Source organism: Equus asinus, chromosome 17 (assembly GCF_041296235.1).
Source record: "Equus asinus isolate D_3611 breed Donkey chromosome 17, EquAss-T2T_v2, whole genome shotgun sequence".
In the NCBI taxonomy this organism is placed as follows: Eukaryota; Metazoa; Chordata; class Mammalia; order Perissodactyla; family Equidae; genus Equus; species Equus asinus.
The window spans coordinates 31,701,740-31,725,171 of NC_091806.1; the positions used below are offsets into that span (position 1 = coordinate 31,701,740).

The 23,432-nt window shown below is 44.7% G+C and overlaps 1 protein-coding gene across 4 annotated transcripts; it reads left to right on the top strand.

The window, feature by feature from the left end:
• Positions 1–15: 15 nt before the first annotated feature.
• ZDHHC5 (zinc finger DHHC-type palmitoyltransferase 5) lies at positions 16–23,217 on the top strand. Of its 4 annotated transcripts, none has more exons than XM_014827801.3 (12): positions 16–429; positions 4,084–5,278; positions 12,350–12,471; positions 15,980–16,137; positions 16,922–17,094; positions 17,246–17,348; positions 17,853–17,944; positions 18,389–18,521; positions 19,221–19,344; positions 20,007–20,119; positions 20,557–21,416; positions 21,887–23,217. In XM_014827801.3, exons 2-12 carry the CDS (start codon positions 5,175–5,177, stop codon positions 22,050–22,052), a joined length of 2,148 nt encoding a protein of 715 aa, XP_014683287.1. In that variant the 5' UTR covers positions 16–429; positions 4,084–5,174; the 3' UTR covers positions 22,053–23,217. The 4 variants fall into 4 exon arrangements, with proteins under 4 accessions (XP_014683287.1, XP_044606319.1, XP_014683288.1 ...); XM_014827802.3 differs by lacking the exon at positions 16–429 and adding an exon at positions 487–650; XM_044750384.2 differs by lacking the exon at positions 12,350–12,471.
• Positions 23,218–23,432: the final 215 nt, after the last annotated feature.

The window sequence follows — 23,432 nt, forward strand, 5'->3', positions numbered from 1 at the left end:
CGTTCTCGTTGTCTCGCGTGCGTACGGCGCTGTGCTCCTGCGTCCAATCAGAGCACGAGGTCGCCGCGGTCGCCGGCGTTCGCGCGCACGCCCTGGAGGGGAGTTGGGGTGGGGGCTATGGGTGAATGGGAGAGTCAGCGGGGGCGGGCGCTGCGGCGCGAGCCGCATGAATGAGACAAACGTGCCCCGCGCGAGACGTCGCGCGCGCCCGGGAGAGAGAGCCAATGGGAACGCTGGGAGGGCTCGAGACCCGGCGCTGAGGGCAACGGCCGCGCGCCGGCTCGAAGACGAGCGTCGCCGGGCGGGAGCGCGCGGAGCAGGGCGGGCGTCGAGCGTGCGGGGGCAGCGCACTGCCTCTCAGAGGCCGGACGGCACTGCCGGGAGGCGGCGGCGACAACGACGGCGGCGGTGACGGGAGCCGCGCCGGGGGTGAGTACCGGGGACACTGGCCTCTGCGGAACCGGAAGTGCCGGGCCAGCGAGGTGGGAGGGGAGAGTGACCTCTAGGGAAGGGGGACCGAGGAGGGGGAGGTGGTTTGAGGCTCCATTCCTCCTCCGGGCCGGGCCATCCAACTGCAGCGGGACCCGTGGGCCCCGGAAACGGACGACGAGTAGAGGCCGGGGATCCGCGGCCGCCGGGGCTCAGAACGGGTTAGTGCCGGGCCGCGGGGTCCTGTATCAGGACCCGGGTCCCTCCGCGTCTGGCGCCCAGCCGCCGCCCCTCCCGCCCCCGGCCCTGCCGTCTCCCTGCAGCCAGCTCCCGCAACCCCAGTGGGCCCTGCCGCCGCGGATTCCGTCTTCTCGGTCTTAGCCAGCTCTGCTCCATGCGGTGATTCTCCGTGCTCCAGGTCTTTGGTGGGGACTGGGTGCTGTTCTCCTGTTAGCTCTTTGCTTTTTCAGCTCCCTCTCCCCACTCTGCTGATACTTATTTTGGCTCAAGCCTCATCCTGTTACCTGTTTTTTCTCCCATCCGTCAGCTTCCTCCCCCTACCCCCACCAGCCGGGTGCTCCATGCTTTTAGTACTTTGTACTTTTTACAAGTGGAGCTCTAATGTGTTTGCCGATATTTTACCTATAGGAATCTCTTTGTGGGACAGGGAGGTGGAAACTGTTTTACCCGCTTGGCCCAATGAAAACATTGAAATGAGAAGGAAGAAAGTGATTTAAAGTTCTGAGAAGACGTGTAGGATCGGATATGTGTTATACTCTAAACCATTTTTCTGCCTTGGATTTTTCACTTCCTGGTTAATGCCATCTTGTCTGGGTTGATCTTATAGTCGCATCCCTGTTCTTTTATCCCAGTAACCCTCTGTACTCTATCAGCTCTCTTCAGAATGCTGATTATCACCCGTTCTTTAAAACCCACCTAATGCTTACAAGAATTATATTGCCATGATGTGCTTTGCTACCTCGGTGTATAGTGATAACACCCATGTTAAACTTCTCCCTGACTCTTCAGCCAGCTTCTTGACATGTGGATTACTCCATGATACCGTGATTACTTTTATTCAGGTTTACTGTATTGTGTTATTGCATCACTTTATTTCAGCAAACAGTACTTGTGCTGTCAGTGGTACTGCCCGTATCCATTCACACCTTTAAGGAGGTACTTGTATGAAACCTTCCTGAAAGCCTTCAAACCACATGGTCTATAGTTTGTTATCTACACATTTCCATTCCATAGATTACTCTGTGCCTGAGTATATCATGCACATTCTTGCACACCTTTCTCATCCTGGTGTGGATCCAGACTGCTGGCTCTGAGGAACCACACTCACCCCGCCGTCTCATCCTTACTACTCAAAGTACCTCTTTCTGCTAAGACTTGGTACGTCTTTATTAAAGTCAGTAAATTCTTAGGTTTTGTCTTGTCCCTTCTAATGCGTATCCCCCAAACATCTCAGATGCTGATCTCTTTTGTTTCCCAGTATTGTACCCCCCAAATTGCGTGGGCTTTTATGAGCAGTATTATGTGGCAGTATTAACCCATGTGGGGTTTTTTTCTGTCAGAAAATATAATCTGAAATAGTATATGTTGTCTAAATGATATCCTACTGTAGATAAAATATAAGCAGTGCAATTTTCCATTTACTTTAATCTTTGGGGTTTTGAGGGGAAAGTTTACTTTAAGAGTACTGTCGACAAACCAAGAATTTGCTTCTCATTGTTAATAAAGTTGCTTAGGCCTAAATTCAGAAGGCTGGGCTTTGATTCATATAGGAAACTGGGAGTTAAATAATCATAAAATCAGGGACTAGAGAGGATTTATCTTTTTTAGGACTTTAACAATTTCTTGTAATCTCTGGGTGTTCACTCTGATATTGCTGCTTGATCCTCTAAAACTCTATTTTGTTTTTAAGATTTTATTTTTCCTTTTTCTCCCCAAACCCCCCAGTACATAGTTGTGTATTTTTAGTTGTGGGACCTTCTAGTTGTGGCATGTGGGATGCTGCCTAAGCATGGCCTGATGAGCGGTGCCATGTCCGCGCCCAGGATCTGAACCGGCGAAACCCTGGGCCGCCAAAGTGGAGCGCATGAACTTAACCATTCGGCCATGGGGCTGGCCCCTAAAACTCTATATTTTAAAGAGAGAGATGATGCATCCTGGAGGAAGGCGCCTTTGCCTTCCATGCCATAGGTAAGAGAGGAAGTGATAAATTCTGGGGCATATTTGTATTTCACAAAACAAATCTTCTGATATTTTGCTCTCCGCCTTTGGTATTAAGGGAAATACTAGACCACTTGGGTGGAATAAAACTTTTATTTTATTTTATTTATTTATTTTTTCTTTTTAAAGATTGGCACCTGAGCTAACAACTGTTGCCAATCTTCTTTTTTTTTCCTTCTCCCCAAAGCCCCCCAGTACATAGTTGTATATTCTAGTTGTGCGTGCCCCTGGTTGTGGCATGTGGGATGCTGCCTCAGCATGGCCTGGTGAGCGGTGCCATGTTTGCGGCCGGGATCCGAACTGGCAAAACCCTGGGCTACCAAAGCGGAGTGCGTGAACTTAACCACTTGGCCACAGCGCCGGCCCCAAAACGTTTATTTTAAAATTTTAACCTAAGTAAATTTTTGGTGCGCAGATTCCAAGTTGTCATGACTGGGCAGGCGGTGTAATGGATGAGAAAGAGGTACAAAGGGTTTTTGTCGGCAAAGGGCTGTGTGAACTCTTGGGTTCTGAACCTGGTTGCTCAAGTGATTCAGTGGAATGGCCTCAGGCATTCTCCAGCCTTCAATTTTGTGGAGTGGGATAAGGGACTGTGTCACCAGATAATGTGAGTTAAGTGCTTTGAGATCACTAGATGAAAAGCATCCTGTGAAATTCAAAGCGCTAGTGTTATTTTGCTGCTACCATCAACAGAAATAATTGTTATTCTTAATCATATCTGGGAAGGTGGGGCAAGTTGACTTCCTAACAGGCCAGTGTAGGAATAAAAAAACTGTTGAATTGGAAAGAAAAGGACCAGCCCTTATGATGTCTCAGTTTCTCATAGAGGACATCTCACTTTTCAGTGCAAGAACATTTCTCACCTAGGTTCTTTCATGGGTTATTCCAGAAGACCAAAAATTCGGCTTCTGCCTCTGCAGAGTTATGACTAAAAAGCATAGAGGGATGAGAGAGAGAGAGAGAGATGTACACAGAAAGGAAATGAGACTTACTGTCCTAATTTTGAGGTTACTTTTTTTTTTCTTTTTTCATTGTATCAATATGTACTCTCTGTCCAAAGAGAAAGCTCTTTTCTAGGACTGCTCTTGCTGCTGTGCCCTTGTTTGTTTTTAGATTTTGATATTCTTGATATTTGTTACTGCCCTTTGGTGTGAGGTGAGATGGGCCCCTTATGAAAGCTTGTTCTTTGATGACCTTCGGCCAGGTGATGCCATGTTCTTCTCTTTCCAAAATGAACAGTACTTAGAAGAGTGAAGGATTCTGAATCCCTTGTCCCCCTAATTCACAGACCTTTCCCACCTACACAGAAGTGAAGAGCAAAGGCACTTTTAACAGAGTAGCCTGTGGGGTTTTAGCCTTGATGTTGTTAAATACTCTGAAAGAATTTCTCTGATAAAGGTTCTTGTTTTTCTCCAGGTGAGGCACCGTAAGCCAGTTGAACTCTGCATCCAGAAAGCCCAAGATTGAAGAAGAAAGATCAGAGACGTTGACTAACCTGGAAACAGGGACCTCTTTGGAACTTTGTTTTCATCCGCACTACCCTTTCAAAAGTATCTTCGAACAGAATTGATTTCATCTTATTTTGCTTATTGGGAAGAACATGGCTTCAGGGATTTTACATTTCCCTTTAGTTTTGCATGAACTCTATAGGAAACAGAGCCCTTAAAGGGCTTGGGAATAATAAGAAGAGATTGAAGACAGACAAGCTTGCTCTCTCTCTCCTATTTTCCCTCCCCCTTCAAAGAAAAGGATTTACAACTCAACCCTGTAACAGCTGCTGCCCAGCTTTAGCCATCAAGAGAAAATAAATAAAATTAAACCACCATTGCCAGACGACAAGCCCTGAAGTCAAGGTGTGGGAGTGGTGGCATTGAGAAAACTGCCTAAAAAGGACAAGGACTGCAGTAGAAACAGCTTCTCTAAAGCTGGAAGGGGCCCCAGGTTCCTTCATGGATTAAAATAGAATCACAGGGCACACCTCTTTTAGGTGCAGCTCACATTTTGTGGAAGTGTGGTAGTCGTGGAGGTGCTGCAGTGTCTCCTCGGAAGAATTTTTCCTTGCCCGAAGTGTCCTGCTCTGCCCTGATATTCTCCCCTTCTTTCCTTTTGAAGACTTGCCTCCATCCATGAGCTATTCCTTGATCTGTCTGACTGCCCATGTTCTCCACCTGCAACCATTTGCATGTGTACAGCCTACTGTTTGTCTCCAATTTTTAAATTGTACAAGTTGTATTTCTTAATCTCTCCTTCTGCCTTGTTCTGGGGAGGTGGTTATTCATCGTTTGGAATCACCTTTCCCCCTCCCATGTGCTTTCCTTCATTTGAGATCTTTTGACCTTTGGTTTTTATTTGGGAGGGGGAAGGGTGATAATTTTAAATTTTCTGTTTCCCTGGTTTCCCTCTGTACTCTTCTCTCCGTTGTTTCCCTCATCCCATTTTCTTGTCTGTTCTGCCGCTGTGTGGGCCTGGGCTATGCGGCAGGGCAGATCTCCCATCAGAGCTCCAACATGCCCGCAGAGTCTGGAAAGAGATTCAAACCCAGCAAGTATGTTCCGGTCTCAGCAGCCGCCATCTTCTTAGTGGGAGCTACGACCCTCTTCTTTGCCTTCACGTGAGTTTTCTCCCAGCGGTGGTATTTGAGGGGGTGTTTGGGGGAGGGTGGTATTTGGGGGTATTTCTGTTGGGGGGTGAGGGGGTATTTTTTCACTTGAGTTTTTCTAGTTGGCTTTAAAGCCAAGTGACTGGGAGTACTTGATGTTTGATACAGGTAAATCCAAATCCCAGAGGCATGGTGAGAAGAGTGAGAAAAATCCTGTCCTCTTGGACTTGTTATAAATTTTGTTCCTTTCAATCCTCTACCTTCCTCTGCCTCCCTTCCTCTGGAATCCCAGATGTCTTCATATTTTCCTACCCAGTTCCATCATTAGATGATCCTGATCTAGGAAGGAAGTGAGAGGAAACCACCAGAGAGGCTTGAAGCAGCTTAAGTAATCAGTTCTATGAGAGAAAGAGAACTAGACTAGACGAAAGGTTTTTCAGATGGTAATGGCTTTCCTCAGGATGTCTGAAGCTTGGATTTGAGATTGTGGGAACTGAGAGTACTGGAGAATTTCAGAATTGATTGAGAAGATATACCAGTGGGAAGGTTTTGCCTTTTAGTGTTGTTCAGATGGTTTGCTCTGTATTCTTAAGAGCTGGAGCCTGGAGAACTGGAGGCCACTGGGAAAGGGCAAGTTTTACTTAGGAAGGGAGTCCTAGAAGACTTCCTTTACATTAGTTCCTTCTGAAGGGAATGGCAGTAATTCTCCCGTTCCCTGGTCTCATTAGGAAAAGCAGTTGGTATTGAAAGATTTCCCGCTTAGGATATTCAGACTTTGTTCATCTGCTTGTTACCGGAGGAAACTGATTTATCCTTCCCCTTTTCCCCAGTATTTGAGCTGTCGACCACCTGGCAAGCATTTTTGCTGTTACCTGTTTATAAATGAACATGGACCAGGCTTCTGAGCCTTAAACTGTTGAGTCATTGAATTAGTGTTCTGGTTGTAGCTCTTGGAACAATCAGAGCGTGCTAGATTTTCTGAGGAGTTCACTTTGCCGTGATTTAGGCTCAAACCTAATTGTGAGGGGTTGTTTAGAGCAATGTGAGGTGGCTGGGAAGAGGAAGATAAAGAATTAAAGTGATAGGGAATAAAAGCAGTTTGGACTCATTGAAGGATGAATGAAACAGGAATTGCTGGGGTGGAGGCAGTTACTCTTATGGGGAGAAACACAGAACAGAAATTAAATCTGGTATAGGAGGGAAGGAAAACCCCCCAAGCTGAGCTTCAGATGCCAAAAGGAATTCTAAAAAATATGGGTCGTTTGGCTAAAAGAGTCAGCAAAGTGATAGCGATGTTTTTCTGTTTAGTTTTTAAACAAGGACAGAATGAATGTATTATCTAAGGTAGGAGAATCATCCTATTTCTCACCTCTTCCTCTGAAGAGTGGAAGGTGCAGATTCTTTGGCCCCAGCTCTCCAGCCAGAGCATGCCTGCTGGATTTCTCAGGGGTCTGGAGCAGCCTTACTCTTTTCTATTTGACTTCTTTTCTTCCTAGTCCTTTTTCTCTTGCTTAAACTCAGTATGTTCAGTGTTCTGTCTTTCACACATTGACTACCAGTAAGGAAGAGTGAGTCTTCAGTATCACACTTGTTTTGGTTTCTGCTGTTATGGCCAGTATAGAGTCAACATTTTAACCAAGGGATGTTTATATGGGATCTTAGTATTCTTGTAGCAGCTGTGCTGTGTCAGAGGGATATACACAAGGTCTGTTTGACACCCTTAGAGCTGCTTAGTTGGGGAGGGTCTATTTTCCCAAAATGCAGAGCCTTTGGAGAAGCTAGGAAGTTCAGGGGAGTAAGTGGTTTCTGTCTTTCAGTTCATCTGTTCTTGAGAATAGGGCAAGTTCTTAACTTGGTGATCTGGAACCGTTGAAGTGCTTGGCTGGTTATACCAGTTTTGCCACCAAGAGGTGTCGTGACATAGGTGTTTTCTCAGCTGATTGTTGAAGCTATTTAACCTGCTTTCCCATTCCCTTCAGAAAAGTAGGGGCCCTCCTTATTCCATAGTCTCTCAGCCCCGGGACAAAGAATTTTGGAAGACGGTATTGACTCTATTTGAAATTATTGCCTCTAATCCAAAGTGAGAAAAGCCTTTAAGTCATAGTAAGACTTCTCCCTGGCAGCTTCCTCAGGACCAATTTTTGGGCTCTCTTTTCCATCTTAGGGTCTCTCCTGCCCACCTCCTGGAGACATAAACACGCTGTTTATCTTATTCTATCACCTTGCTCTTGGTGCCTCGGAAATTCTCATCTCTTCCTCACTGTCCGACCATACTAGTTCCAGGGCCAGCTTGTATCTGGGCTGAGGTGCTACTGTTCTCAGAAACTGTTCTCCCATGGATTCTATCCCTTTTGAGGTTCAATTCTTTGAAGAAACACCTGTTTAAAACCATATACAACCTAAAAAAGAATTCATGGTTTCAAATAGAGATGAGAGAAAGGGTCTTCGAACCAGCTCCTATTTGGGGCCTTAAATCTGTAAGCACTCTGTCATCCTTCCATTCTCTTCACTAGGCCACAACGGTCTGTTCTTACATCAGTATAAGCCCCAGGTGAGAATTACTTTGGGACCTAGAGGACTGGGAATAGGAGGAAGAGTCCCTTTTAATTGGCAGGCGTAATTAGTGGAGGCATGTAGGCTTCAACTAATTAGGAACAATTTACCCTCCATGTTGCTTTGTCAAGTAGAGAAAGCTATAAGCAGAAGTTTTCAGTTGGATTTGGTCATCAAAAAATGGTGATCTGCCCCCAAGAAGCTTGAATAGAACAGTTGAGGCCTTCCCCCTAGACCTCTACTCCCTCTTGTTCACTGAATTTGTCCAGTACTAAAGCTCAGCGGGAGAGTTACTGAGGATCCTTTCTGAATTCTTTTCCCTTTTCACTATTTGGGAAGGAGAGTGGCTGCTAAAGTAACCCTCCCCCTCTCAATTCGGTGCTAGACTCTGCATTTAAGACAATGGGCCTGGAGCCCTAGCCATCTTGGTTTAGTCTCCTTTTGTGATTGGCAAGGGGGCAGTGCTAGGTAGTAGGAATGAGCACTGTTTGGGGGTCAGGAGACTTATTTTGGTAAAGTCTGTTAACCCTTGTGGACCTGTTTCTTCCTCTCTATAATGAGGATATTGACCTCGAGCAGTTTATTTAAGTATCATGACCCTTTTTTCAAGTGAGATCTTATGTGGAAATCGAGTATATAAAACATAAGAGCAAGGCTGCTCTAGTTCAAGTGAGGCTGGTGCTTAGAGGCTCAGCTACTTGGTGTCTCCCCTTTGCCTTCCTGGGGACCCCTGAGACTTTACTGGGCCTCCTGGAAATACCATTTGAAGTAAATCACTGAATTGTATCCCCAGAAGTCTCGAGCTGTGAGTTAAGTTGGCTACTGTCTCATTTTGTCTATTTCTAAAGTTGGCAGAGAGGGCATGGGGGTAAAATCTCTGCTGCCAGTGATCTGTGGGAAGGACAAAAGTCAGGGCTATCCAGAGATCCATGATGGTCTTTCCAATGTTCTGTACACCAGAGAGCTTGCTCTTTTTCACTTTCTACCTCTAGTCCCTCCTGACCCTTTTACCCACAGAGCTGGGCAACCTCAGTGACTCTCCCTCTGGTCCTTTTTTCATGACTGCAGAGGTGCTAGCACCTGATTTGAGTGGGAGCAGCCTCGTGATGTAGGGCATTAATTGAGCAGTGGTTGTTCCTTTTCCTTCCCACGTTGTTTTCTCATCCAGGAATAAGTGCCCAAGTCCTACATCTTGTACTCTGCTGCTTGAAAGTCTGAGTAAGACACGACAAATCAAGTGTTTTAAGAGAAACTTACGCACCCTGAAGGGGAGAGATTGTTTTCCCATAGAATCTTGAGGATCCCCAGGGGCAGGAAGTGGGATATTCATTTCAGCCTTGCCTCATCAAAAGAAACACTAGTCATGTACTCAAACTATGTGCTAGGCATGGGTGGAATGCATAGACCTATTCTTCAGGAGCTTACTGCCTCTGTTTTGAGTGTTCTTGAATCTCTAGTACATACCTCATAATAGGGGGAGTGGAATTAGGGATGAAGGTGGAGCTGGAATGATAATTGATGATGATGGTGATAGTTAGTAATGTTTTCCTTGTGTCTTCTATCTCCTGAATGCTCAGTATTAAGCCAGCTGGTTTAAAAAGAATCCCAGAATCTTTTCAAACATCGTCTCCTTCATTCTCATATCTGTATTATGTAGCTGAAGTAATAAGCTTGGAGAGTTTCCTGTGGATTACCTAAGCCTACTGGCAAAGCATTGATCAAGATGGGATTAAAATCCAAAGCTTCTTGCTTCCTACTTTGTTTTTCTTACCAGGAACTTAAACAGTTTTTGTAATAGGAAGTGTTAGAGAGGGGTAGGAAACAGATTTTTAGGAGTGTGGGTATTGAAATCCACTCTCCCAATTTTATTTGGCCGTGAAAACAGCAGTGCTGAATGGGTGGGCAGAAGAACCTGTTCTTCGAGGGATGGTATAGGTCTGAGAGTCTCATCAATGAGTCAGCCAGCCTGGGCTACAGCCACTCCCTATGCTTTGGAGCTCTATGATTACTGCCATAGGCTGAGGACAAGCCCCAGCAACTCCTCCTCAGCTCAGGCCTCATCTCCTTCCATCAAAGGCAACAGATTCAGACAGGCCACTTGGGGTGGTCACCTAGGAATCTGGCAAAGTACTATAGCAACGGCAAGCTTCTCCTCAAGCCAAGCACAATATAGGATATGGCGGGAACAGGCTGTGCTCACATATGCCTCTCCTTGGTGGGGTGTTCCCTAAGCTAGAGTGCTGAGGTTGGAAGCGATGGGTCTTTGATTTGAATCTGGGAACAAATACTGCCTGTGAAGTTGAGTAACTTGCATTATGTCTAGATACTGTTATTGCAGGGGTAGCCTTTATTGGCAACTAGTGTTGGAACTCGATTCTAGGATTACACACTTCAACTGAGATGGGTTGATATCAAGAAGCTTGTAGGGGTAAAGTTCATTATCCAGGGTAGGTGGTTGGCAGGATACCCATGAAATTGAGTGATTTGCTTTGTTTGGAAATGCAGAAGCTGAAGAAAGAATGGGGTTGCAAAGATTGACATCTGGGCTTGTGAGGGGGCTGTTGTCTCTTTCTCATTCACCTTAGTTTCCCGCAGGGATGGAGGTATCCTTATTTTTTCAGAAGCTCAAGAGGCCACAGTAGCCAGTTCTAGGAATGAGACTTTTAAATCATGGGCACCTCAGTGTTCTGAGGATTTAATTTCTTTCTCCCTTCTAATTATCTTCCCAGGCTGTAGGAATCAAGTGAGTCACCCTTTCTCCTCTTCCCTGGGCAGAAATTGAAGTGACAGCTAAGTACTAGGGAGGGGCTCCGACCTGGATGACTGGTTTTCAGTTTCTCTCCCTCCCTCCTAAGGAGCCTAGGATATCAGGCTTTGGGTGGGGCTGTGTAAGGACTCTTCCTTCTTGATTGTATTCCACCCCAAACCCTGTCAAGGTAAGGGGACATCTTTTCTGAACCAAAGAATCCCCAGAGGAAGAGGCTTCCGTAGGAGATTTTGACAGAATAAAACTAGAGCTGTGACTGAAGGTCTGTCCTGCCCTTGAAATCAGTGCCTTCACTCTACATTATTTTGTCTCCCAATTACGTACTGAACTGTCAAGAGATGCAAAGAGTTAATTGCTATTTACTATCTAAAAAGCCAGCATGTAATAAATATTTACTTCACTTTTTTTTTTTAATGAACGGCTTAATGGAATTTGAATAAATGGATGGTGGTGGCAGAGACTTGTGAGATGCTTTGTGACAGTCTTGTCTCTTATCATTAGTTTATTTATGTCTCATTAAGAAGCTCAATTCCTGTGAATTGTTCTGAATCACTGTTCAGGGCTATGCTTTTTGTTTTGATGGAGACAGATCACCTCTCTTAACAGAACCCAGGACTGCTGTGGATTAATTCTCCAGACTCATTTACTGTCTTGTTCTCCCGGCCCGTTTTTCCTTTCCTTCAGTGAACTCTTCTTTCCTTGTGACTGGTCTAGATAAAGGGGACAAGGACAGATGCTGTCCTAATTCCAGAGATTAAGTTCTCAGCCACAAAGTAGATTAGGGTATTTAGCCGCTGTCTTGTAATGGGAAGTTCCTCCTGAACTGAGACAGGAGAGAGGGCGTTTGATACTACTGACAAAGCAAGCAGCATATCAGATGTTCTTCTGAAACTTCCAGCTCCCAGGAAGTCACCACAGAAAGGAAGAGTTCTTGCAGCAGTCCTGCTTAGACTCAAATCCTAGCAGAGACTGAGCTTAATCCTGGTCTAGGGCACTCTTTTTTTGTCAAAGAAAAGTTACCTAAAGTATGTCTCTTGATTTGACCCTGTGGAATACTGGATATGTTGGGCCAGTTTCTTTTGATTTAGGGCTGCTATCTTGTCTTTTTTTTCTCCTCCACTCTTCATCTCTAGACCTCAAGGGGTCCAGTTCTGTGACTTGATGTCCATCCTTATCGTTATGTTGTGTTTTTTTTTTTTCTTTTCTCCACCTTGAAATCTAGCCTCTAGTTGAATAAAACTCTCAGGAATATCTGACGCAGTGAAGAAACTTTAGGCAGTTGAGAGTGGTTCAAAGCCAGCTGGGAGCCAGAGAGGCAGCTGGTATCCCATGCTTTGGGCCACTGTGCAGGTCAGTGGGGCATGGCTGGGATCCAGAAGCCTCAGGCTGCTCCAGAGAAGGGAATGTCGCTGGTGTCACTTACATACTCAGTCCCTAGCTCTTGTGCCTGGTTTAAAAGGGGATAAGGACAGATTCCAAAACATGGAAAGATAGACAGGGGAATAATGAATCTGAAGAACATAGACCTTAGTGCAAGGGGTTATGGTAGGAGGGTTTCTGAGTTCTGTAGCTTGATCTAAAATGAGCATTTCTGTGGGAAAATAGGCCCGCTTGTTGGGAAGGATAAAGATAATTTGAGACAGCAAAAGTGAACCACACAAGATTTATATATAGGTGTGAGGGCTGAATCTTTGTAGATTTTCGTATGGTTGGTGTCCCAAAGTGTTAGAGGCAGCCCCTCATTTTCTTTATTATCTGTGCAGCTGTCCAGGACTAAGCCTCTATGTGTCACCTGCAGTGCCCATCTACAATGCGATTGTTTTTCTCTTTGTGCTGGCCAACTTCAGCATGGCCACCTTCATGGACCCAGGGATTTTCCCTCGAGGTAAGATCTCACTCTCCTCTCTTGGAAGCTCCTTACTACCTTTGAAAAATAATGACTTTTGGACACACACATTTGATCCTGGGCATTAGGAGTCCTCAGGTTTTGGGATTTCTTGTATAGTCTAATGATGTAAGGCAGGTCAGGGTCTTCAGGAATATATGTCACAACTTCTAGCCATGTGATTCACTTTGGGTCAACTCTGTGATTTTCCGTTATTCATTCAGCAGAGATTTATTTCAAGCATATGGGTTGGGCGTTAATGCTAGGTACAATAATATCTAAGATGAATTAGGCAGTTGTAATGGTGTGATACAAACTGTAATAGAGGCATGATCAAGGTTCTGTGAGATCATAGAAAAGGGTACACTTATATCTGCCCAGATAAATTGGTGAAATGCTGCTAAGGGGAGGTAGGAAAGACTACCAAGTAGAGGATGGAAGGGAAGGGTGTTCTAGGCAGAGGAAGCAGCGTGTGTAGATGCTTGTAACCATGAAATGCTGAACTCAGTTGGGTGGAAGATAGAGGGCATGGTGGGACCAGAAAGGGGCAGGAGATAAACCCAGAGCCAAATTGTGAAAGATTTTATATGCTAAATTAAATAGATTATATTTCTTCCTTTGGACAACAAGAGGTCTTTAATTGGAGGAATCACAGAATCAGATTTCCTTTTATAAAAATAATTCTTGTAAGAATGTACAGATAACTTTTGGGAGGATATTGCAATAATGCAAGCCAGATGAGACTTGAATTCAAGGTTGGATTTACAGATTTTTTGGAAGTAGACTGAACAGAATTTTTCATAACCAATTGCTTATTGGGGAAGAGCGAAAGGGTGAAGGAATTGTCTAGGGTAGTTTCACGGTTCCTAACTTGGGAGACAAGTTGGATGCTGATTTTCATAAACCAAGATATGAGTTAAAGGAATGTTGAACAGGTTTGGAAGGAAGACAAAGAGAGCATCTCAGACATGTTGAATTTGGGAGACTTTTGGGTCATCCAGTGGGCAGTTGAGTAGTCAGAGTCAAAGACCTTGATCTCAGAGCCTTCAGCCATGTGGTATTTGAAGCAACAGTTGTAAGATTGTCTAGAGAAAGTAGAATGAGATTAGGACAGAACCAAGGTCAGACGTGACCATTATTGACTTTTTTTTTTTTTTTTTTTTTTTTTAGTATTGACATTTTAATAATGAGCAAAGAAGGAGGAGTCACTGAGAGGGATTGATCAGGAAAGGTTAGTAGGAGGAGAAACCGGACAAAGTGGGAACTAAGGAAAGTTCATGAAGTACCTGATGGTTGGCAGTATAAGAAATTAGACCCAATAATGTAGAAACTCAAAATTGCCCTTTGGTATGGAAACTCAGAAATTAGTGATCTTAACAAGAATAGTTTTTTCTTTTTTACAAGAATAGTTTTAATAGTGTGTTTGTGTGTATGTGTATATGTAATCGTTTGGAAGGCAGTGAATGGGAAATGAGGAAGCAGTCAGTGGGTATTAAGTTTACTCTTTCAAGAAGTTAAGCAGAGAAAGGAGAAGATGGAATATCTTCTGGGAGAGTTTTTTTTTTTAATGATACAGAAGGCTTTAGCATGTTGGTAGCATAAGGAGATTGAAGCAGAGAAGGGAGAGAAGCTGAAGCTGAGGAAAGGGGATAATTAAAGAGTGATGTTCTGTAGGAAGGAGATGCTTTCCTGTGCATGTTGAAAGGATTGTGCTTACAGAAGAAGTAGGCTGTTTCTGGGACAGGAGGTGAGAGGAAGAACCATCATTAGTGGAAAAAGTAAGAGGTAGAAAGAAGAGAAATTGATGAAGACTGGTGCTTATGATATCTACTTTTTCTCTCAAATGTAAAGTTACCCTGTAAGAGTGAGACAGATGGGATTGGGATAGCAACTTGAGTGAGATGAGATCTTTCTGAAATTCATTGTGCTCATCAAGCCTGTGTCACTACTTCATTTGTGACTTCTCTTTCAAAGATTAAGTGAGCTGGAGGAACTTTGAGTCCCTAAAGCCAAGGAGGGCTATTTTAGTGTTCATTTATCAAATATTTATTGCTCTCTTATATGGTAGGCCTTATTATGGTCATTTGAGATGATTTTTTTAAAAGGTCCTTGCTTTTAAATAGCTCAGTGTAGAAGGGAAGACATTTATATGAATAAATACTCTGTGATAAGTTAGAAGAGTAATCAAAGAATTATACAGTCATGCACCACATAATAACTTTTTGGTCAACGATGGACCACCTAACATGATGGTGGTCCCATAAGATTAGTATTGTACAGCCTAGGTGTGGGGAAGGCAATACCATCTGGGTTGGTGCAAGTATACTCTCTGATGTTTGCACAACGCCAAAATCACCTAATGACGCATTTCTCAGAACAAGTCCCCGTCATTAAGTGAAGCATGACTGTGGTACTTTAAGACAAGAAAGGGCTCACTTCTGGTAGATGATGGTGTGGAAAGATCAGATATTTCAAAGTAAGTAGCATTTGAATTTTTTTCTTTAAAAGAAAAACTCCTTGTAAAAAAGTAAAGATTTTAGTCAGTAGTGAATATTCATTATGTAGAAAGTATAAAAAAGACAAATAATACCTATAATTTCACAGCCGAGCGATAACTGCTATTATATTGTATATTTCCTTCAAATATTTTGAAGATTTATATATATAATATTCATATATACCATGTATCTGTAGCATATATGTGTATGTATTTTTATTTCTGTTTTCAAAATGGGATCTTTTGTTTGCACAGTTCTTTACCTTGCATTTTTTCACTTATTTATATTGTAAGCATTTCCCTAAGTCAGTAAATTTGAAAACTTATTTTTTAGTACCTAATGTCATCACTTGTTTAATTTTTCCTTCCTACATGTGTTTTTTCCTACATTAATAATAAAAAGTAAGAATTGCACACTGTAGATGAGAAGGCAAATAATGTTCTTTAAGTTTTGGAGTGGGATGGTGGGTTTCTGATAGCCGAAAACTGAAAGGGCATTCAGGTAAAGAGACAAACAACACTGAAATATGTATAGGGAATTAATAGAGTAGGGGCAGACCTTTCGAGCAAGGGGTTTGTGCTTGGGAAAAGGTTGGTGTTAGTTGCTCTTTTGGATTACTATAGTTCAGTCGTGTACTTGTAGATACTGAACTGTTGTGCAAACTCATGATATATGTGCTTTGTTATGTAAATTATCTATTTCTTTTTAAATATTTTCATCATATGTAAACCAGGAATATTAGCATACCCATATCGGCGCCACCTCTGAGTCATACTCTCTTGAACCTCATTTCCCAGTGCAGAGATCAGTTGCTTCCTTATCTATGTTCCCATAGTGTTGTGTATAGATAGAGCTGATCTCACAGTGTTAGAGTTACTAGTTCCTAGTCTCTCTTACCCATTAGCCTGAATTCCTTGAAAGCAGAGGCCATATTTTGAATATCACTGTATTCCTAGTGCCCAGTATGGTTCTAGCATGGTTGTTTTTCAATTAACTTTTCCTCTCTACAGCGGAGGAGGATGAAGACAAAGAAGATGACTTCCGAGCTCCTCTTTACAAAACAGTGGAGATCAAGGGCATCCAGGTGCGCATGAAATGGTGTGCCACCTGCCGCTTCTACCGTCCTCCTCGATGTTCCCACTGCAGTGTCTGTGACAATTGTGTGGAGGTAAGAACCCTGAGTAGGGTAAGCCTTGATGCTTAACCTAAGTTCTCTTCTTTCTACCCATAGAAGAAGAACTGAATCCTGTGGATTCTTGGCCTTGATTGAAATATAGTCCTGGCTGACTCCCTGGACTGTGTGTTTTAGCTCTCTCAAAAAGTGTTAGCGATGATGTACACATGAAAGGTGGAGCATAAATCTTCTTCTGTTACAGGAGGGACCCCCACTGGGCATAGGCTTTCCCAGCACTAAGATTCATAGCTCCAGCCTTCTTTCTCTTGGCTCATCTTTTTGGTTGTTTGTCCTGGCTTTGTGTTATTTCTTGCTTCCACTACAGCATGCTGTTGCATTAAAACTTTTCCATTATATTTCTCTTGTTCCCTGTGCTTCTCCAACTCTTGTCTTTTATTTTTAACCCTGTTTTCCAATCAATTTTTACTTAGCTTTAAGCAGTTGCCTACCAGATTTTCCTTCCAAGCCTCTTTCTCATGAATCTTGATTTTTTTGCAAAGCTTCTGACATTGATCCCTTTCAGTGTTCCTTGGTCACATAGGATAAACTTTGAGAGATGGCCTTGGCCTTTGATTAACTTCTGGAAGGTTTTCCTTATAGATTGATAGAGCAGGATAAACTGCATGAAGCTGTTTTTAATTTTGCAACTAAATGATGATGATGATCACAAATTACTAAAAGCAACACTTAAGTTCTCCCATTTATACCTCTTCTTGACGGAAGTGATCTAGTGCTGTGGTCTGAGGATGCCTCTCAGTCTCTCTCTCTTTGCCCCTAGGAATTTGATCATCACTGCCCCTGGGTGAACAACTGTATTGGTCGCCGGAACTACCGTTATTTCTTCCTCTTCCTCCTTTCCCTGACAGCGCACATCATGGGTGTGTTTGGCTTTGGCCTCCTTTACGTCCTCTACCACATGGAGGAACTCTCAGGGGTCCGCACGGCTGTCACGTATCCTTCAAGCCTGTGGGTTGTGGGATTGGGAGGGGAAAAGAGGAAAGGTGAGTCCTGTGGTAGTGAGGGTCAAAGGGAAGATGGCTACAGTATGGGCTGAGGAAGGTGAGAGCATGTTTCTCTGTTCTCCTTGACTGTTTGGCTTCAGAATGGCAGTGATGTGTGTGGCTGGCTTATTCTTCATCCCTGTAGCTGGCCTCACGGGATTTCACGTGGTGCTGGTGGCTAGGGGACGCACAACCAATGAACAGGTACAGGGACAAGTGATGGGAGACTCCTGCAGAGCAGGGCTTGTGTCACTTAGCCCTCTGATTAGTGTATAGCATAGTGCTTTCACAAATGCTTAATGAATACTTTTTATGATGATGTGTCCGAGTTCCTCATGTAAGCATGGGAACAGAGACCATTTCTCGTTACCATTTACAAAATGCCCACTATATACTGGGCAATTTGGGCTCTGAGCTTATAGAAACAATAAAAGACCTGGGCGAACCCTCAAGAAGCTTACAGTGCTGCTTAACGGAAAACAGTTTTTTTTCGTGCATATAATAATAGCTAACCTTATTTGCTTATCTTATGTTTATCTCAGTTTTCAATATTCAGAGAGCTATTTATCCCCATTTTACATGAAGTTTACTCATTTTTACATCTCCCAGGTAGAGGGTGCACAGTAATTTGTCATTGATTTGTGTTTTGGCCTTTGGAAGTGAAGGTCCCATTGTGTGGTTGATCTGGCCCTTTTTTCCTCCCTCTAGGTTACGGGTAAATTCCGGGGAGGTGTGAACCCCTTCACCAATGGCTGCTGTAACAATGTCAGCCGTGTACTCTGCAGTTCCCCAGCACCCAGGTACATCTACCTCTTTGGGTTCACCTTTGGTCAAAACTTGTCTTCTTTGGGCTTGTTCTGGTATAGGGGAGGTCTGGTGGGAGGCTGCCTTTTAAGAAGGGTTCTTCTAAGAAGTCGCCAGGGGAGAGACTTGCCATCCTTTAGTGGGCCCTGTGAGTTTAGTTGATATTCTTTAGGTATTCTCCCTTGAGAATTGAGAATTATTCTCCTTTGAGAGTTGAGGGTGAGATTTACTTCTGAGTGCCTTGTGCTCGCTATCTGCCCAGAGGCCTAGTCTTGCTGCAGTTCTTCATGATTTCAAAGGAATCAGTTCAACGCTGACTTTTTTCACTGTCCTGGTAGGACTGTTTCTTGTATTTGTAAAAATTTTTTACACAAGTAGGCAACCAAAAGATATTTTTGAATGAATGAATGAATGAAAGCCTTCTCACTCTTGATACACAGGTATTTGGGGAGACCAAAGAAAGAGAAGACAATTGTCATCAGACCTCCCTTCCTTCGACCAGATGTATCAGACGGGCAGATAACTGTGAAGATCATGGACAATGGCATCCAGGGAGAGCTGAGGAGAAGTAAGGTGAGGAGTTTAGAGGAGTCAAGCTAGATAATTGCGGACTCTCACTCAGGGCAAAGAGATGGAAACTTGTTTTGGTTTACATCTCAGAGTGTTTATCACTTTCTGACTTGTGTTAAAATTACTTAAATACATATCTTCTTTTCTCCATTAGATTGTAAGTTCTTTGTTTTTAAGATTTTATTTTTTTCCTTTTTCTCCCCAAAACCCCCCTGGTATATAGTTGTATATTCTTAGTTGTGGGTCCTTCTAGTTGTGGCATATGGGATGCCACCTCAGCATGGCCCGACTAGCGGTGCCATGTCCGTGCCCAGGATTCGAACAGGTGAAACCCTGGGCTACCATAGCGGAGCGTGGGAACTTAACCACTCAGCCACAGGGCGGCCCCTAGATTGTAAGTTCTTTGACAGTAGAAATTGAGTTCATTCATTTCCATGTCTTCATAGGAGTTAATACAGTAGTTTGCACATGGTAGGAGCTTGATAAGTAGTAGTTGGTGGAAATGAACAAATAAGTGACAGAATTAAACCCTTGCTGACAACTTCTCTTTATCCAGTACCATCCCCAAACTGACTCTTGTCTTCCAGTTCGTTTGGAAATATATGATAATTGACTTCCCAACCCCCATTCTTATGCCAGTTTCATACTTTGAGTTGCCCTAATGCCCAGTTCTCCAAATCTGACTTCCCCTCCTTTATGCAGTCTAAGGGAAGCCTGGAGATAACAGAGAGCCAGTCTGCGGATGCTGAACCTCCACCACCTCCTAAGCCAGACCTGAGCCGTTACACGGGGCTACGAACACACCTCACCCTGGCTACTAATGAGGGTAAGGACAACGGCAGGAGTGAGGAGGTTACTTGTGAGCTATAGAGAGGAGACAGACAAGGGCTGGGAGGTAGTACTGGTCGTGTGGCTGAGAGCATCCAACAGGTAGTACCTGAGCCACTTCTTTTGACAGCTGGGAGAAAGGGGATGCCAGTTAGCTATCGGCAGTGAATTGGACTGTTGTAGGGGGAAGTGTCAGCCTCTAGACAGACCATAGAACATCCCAGACCTGTTTGATAGGTTCACTCTGAGTTCTGGGCTGGTATGAGTCTTTAGTCTTTTTTTTTTTTTTAAAGATTTTATTTTTCCTTTTTCTCTCCAAAGCCCCCTGGTACATTGTTGTGTATTTTTTTTAGTTGTGGGTCCTTCTAGTTGTGGCATGTGGGATGCCGCCTCAGCATGGCTTGATGAGCAGTGCCATTTCCACGCCCGGGATCCAAACTGCCGAAACTCTGGATCGCCAAAGCGGAGCGCGCGAACCCAACCACTTGGCCACGGGGCCAGCCCCGAGTCTTTAGTCTTGATTTCAGCAAAATCATCTTTCTGGGACTTCCTTTTGCTGAGTCTGTTCCTGCCTTGTTCTCCTCTTGTTCTTTAAGGAACTCTAGCCAGGTTAAGAGAACAGCTTGTAAAGTGGTGCCCCTTGGGCCTTTTTTCCTGCAGATACTAGCCTCTTGGGCAAGGACAGTCCCCCTACACCTACCATGTACAAGTATCGGCCAGGCTACAGTAGCAGCAGTACGTCAGCCGCCATGCCTCATTCTTCCAGCGCCAAGGTACTGAGAACCCTCTAAGAAGTGGGATCGTAATGTATGCCAACTGTTCTGGGAAAAAGATTGGGAGAAGGGAAGGAAGAGGCAGAGGGAAGAAAAGAAAACAAAAGGCATTTTACTAATTGTTGGCATTAGTAGGATTGAATCTCCTTGATAGTGTGTCCTTCATCAAGGAGGGGCCAAAGCAGCCTACTAGATAAAGGCACTGCTTATAGCATCATATGTGAATTCTTAAGTCTCATCTTCTACATCTTAAATTGAAATATTTGTACCAACTCATAGATTTGCTTTAGAGGTTAAACAAGATAATGCATGTAAAAGTTCTAAGCATATTGCTGGCATATAACAAGTATTGTTTTTGACTGACTCCGTGGGCTCTGGGGCCTAGCATCTGTCACAAGGGGAGGAGCACTAAGAGCTTGCTTTACTTTCTCCCTCAGCTGAGTCGTGGGGACAGCTTGAAGGAGCCGACCTCCATTGCAGAGAGCAGCCGCCATCCCAGCTACCGCTCGGAGCCCAGCTTGGAGCCAGAGAGCTTCCGTTCTCCCACCTTTGGCAAGAGTTTTCACTTCGATCCACTATCCAGTGGCTCACGCTCCTCCAGCCTCAAGTCGGCCCAGGGCACAGGCTTTGAGCTGGGCCAGTTGCAGTCCATTCGTTCAGAGGGCACAACCTCCACCTCCTATAAGAGCCTCGCCAACCAGACACGCAATGGAAGCCTATCTTATGACAGCCTGCTCACTCCTTCAGACAGCCCTGATTTTGAGTCAGTGCAGGCAGGGCCTGAGCCAGACCCACCTTTAGGCTACACCTCTCCCTTCCTGTCAGCCCGGCTGGCCCAGCAACGGGAAGCCGAGAGGCACCCACGTTTGGTGCCAACCGGCCCAACACACCGAGAGCCCTCACCAGTCCGGTACGACAATCTGTCGCGCCATATCGTGGCCTCCCTCCAGGAACGAGAGAAGCTGCTACGCCAGTCACCCCCACTCCCAGGCCGTGAGGAAGAACCAGGCTTGGGGGACTCAGGCATTCAGTCAACACCAGGCTCAGGCCATGCCCCTCGTACTAGTTCCTCCTCAGATGATTCGAAGAGATCACCCTTGGGCAAGACTCCACTGGGACGCCCAGCTGCTCCCCGTTTTGGCAAGCCAGATGGGCTGAGGGGCCGGGGAATAGGTTCCCCTGAACCAGGCCCAACTGCCCCATACCTGGGCAGATCTATGTCTTACAGCAGCCAAAAAGCCCCACCTGGTGTCTCTGAGACTGAAGAAGTGGCCTTGCAGCCATTACTGACACCCAAGTAAGTATTAGCCCATCCTGGCCTTCAGGGGACTTAAAATTAGCATACCGCCCTGTTAGCACACTGCCCTGCCAAAGGGATCAGGGCTACACTTGTACTCAGTGCCTGTAGACCCAGGGTTAGCCTGCTTGTAGACAGGTCTTCGTTTTCACTCTCACTCCGCTGCCTTCATGGGCCATTTCTGTTAAGAGACTGACGACAGATACTTTTTCTTAATCTTGTCTTCCTAAAAAGTAATGTATTTGCCTGAGAGTAAGCATGCAAGATAGCTGCTATTGGAGAGAAGGAATAAATAGAGGAGAAAGAGAATCAGGCTTGTTTTAAGCAGGGCAATAAAACAAAAGGGAATGTTTGTGTAAGAAAGTGTGTATGTAGAAAAGTACCTCATTTTTTCTCTTAACTTTTTACACTGTCTCCCTTTTCTGTGTTTTGTGTCCCACTTCCTGACATCTCTCTTCTTTTCTTCCCAGAGATGAAGTACAGCTCAAGACCGCCTACAGCAAATCCAACGGGCAGCCCAAGAGCATAGGCTCAGCCTCCCCTGGCCCAGGCCAGCCACCTCTCAGTAGCCCCACAAGGGGAGGAGTCAAAAAGGTGTCAGGGGTGGGTGGCACCACCTATGAGATTTCGGTGTGAGCCTTCGGCACCTCCCCTCCCCCATGCCTCTGCGCCTACACCAAAGGGCCCCAGGTGGCCACCTTCCTTTCCTCAAGGGGCTCCTCTCCCCTGCATGGACATTTTTTAAACTACCGATTCCAAGAGGATGAGGAGTGTTTTATAAAATGCAGTGGGGTTGGGGAGTCAGAGAGTTGGGGCCCTGAGACTGGGGTAGTAAACCCCCTTCACCTTTTAAGACCTTCCCTTCCTTAACCCCTGGACCAGACTCAGTGGACATTTGTGCAATTGCTCGCCCTGGAGGGAACCAGATCATTTTTAAACCAGAAATAATTTTTTTTATTATTGTTACGGATTCTATTTTTTTCCTCTTCTGCGTTACCAGGTGTGTGTGTACATATATATATATATATATTATAAATATCAAAGAAATTATATATCTATCCTGGGTTGGGAAAACGAGGGAGGGATATGTATAAGGAGGGGGATCTTACTCTTCCCATTCCTCAGACCAGCAGGAAAAGAGGGGAGACATCGATCAAGTCTTCCTTTTCCCCATGGTTCCCTCTCTTTTGTCCCAGTTACCAACTAAGGAAATAGCACCCCCTGTTGTTGGTGCTAAGTGATCAGGAAAGAAACCCGGGGAGAGGCGAGTCTGGGGTCTTGATCAGAGGAGGGAAGGACCTGGAGAGGAGAGTTGGTTTTCTAGGCTCATTGGCACTTAGCTTCCCCAGGAAAGGGGTCACAGCCCCATGACTTTGGTGGTGGTGGGGAGATCAGGAAAAGAGCTTGGCCGAGCTCCAGAAACAATATTGGATAATCCCCCCTCCTTGGGGGAGAGGTATTAGGGTGGGCTTCTTCAAGTCCCCTCTAAGCCTGCCCCGACTTCACACAGTTAACATTATTTTTAAATCCAAGGCCGGGAGAGAAGAATCCAAAAAGCAATATTTTTCATCACATGCCAAAAACTGGGATAGAGAGAAGGAGTGGCAGGCCTAGGCCCCTCCGATTGTCCCTTGGGGGTTACCCCTCAGCCCACCTCAGTATGGTGCTGGGTAGAGGGGATACCTGGGTTCTAACCTTTAAATAGGGGAGACCCCAGCCTCTAGACAGAGGCCCTTTTATTTTTTATTCTGATTAGCCATTTTAAACCAACAAGGAATAAAAAGAAATCCTGATCTAACCAGCTCCCCCTGACTTGTGTTATTTTGTCTGGTTAAGGCAGGGTGAGTGATCTCTGGTGGGAAATTACAAAGAAAACCTCAAGCTTCTCTTGTCCAGGCCCATCTTTAGGCAGGACTATAGTTAAAACAACAGGTCCTGGTTTTATTTCAGAGATTTCAAAAATTCCTGAAAAAACCTTTTGTAATCACCAAAGTTTCTTGTTGTCTCAAAGCTTAG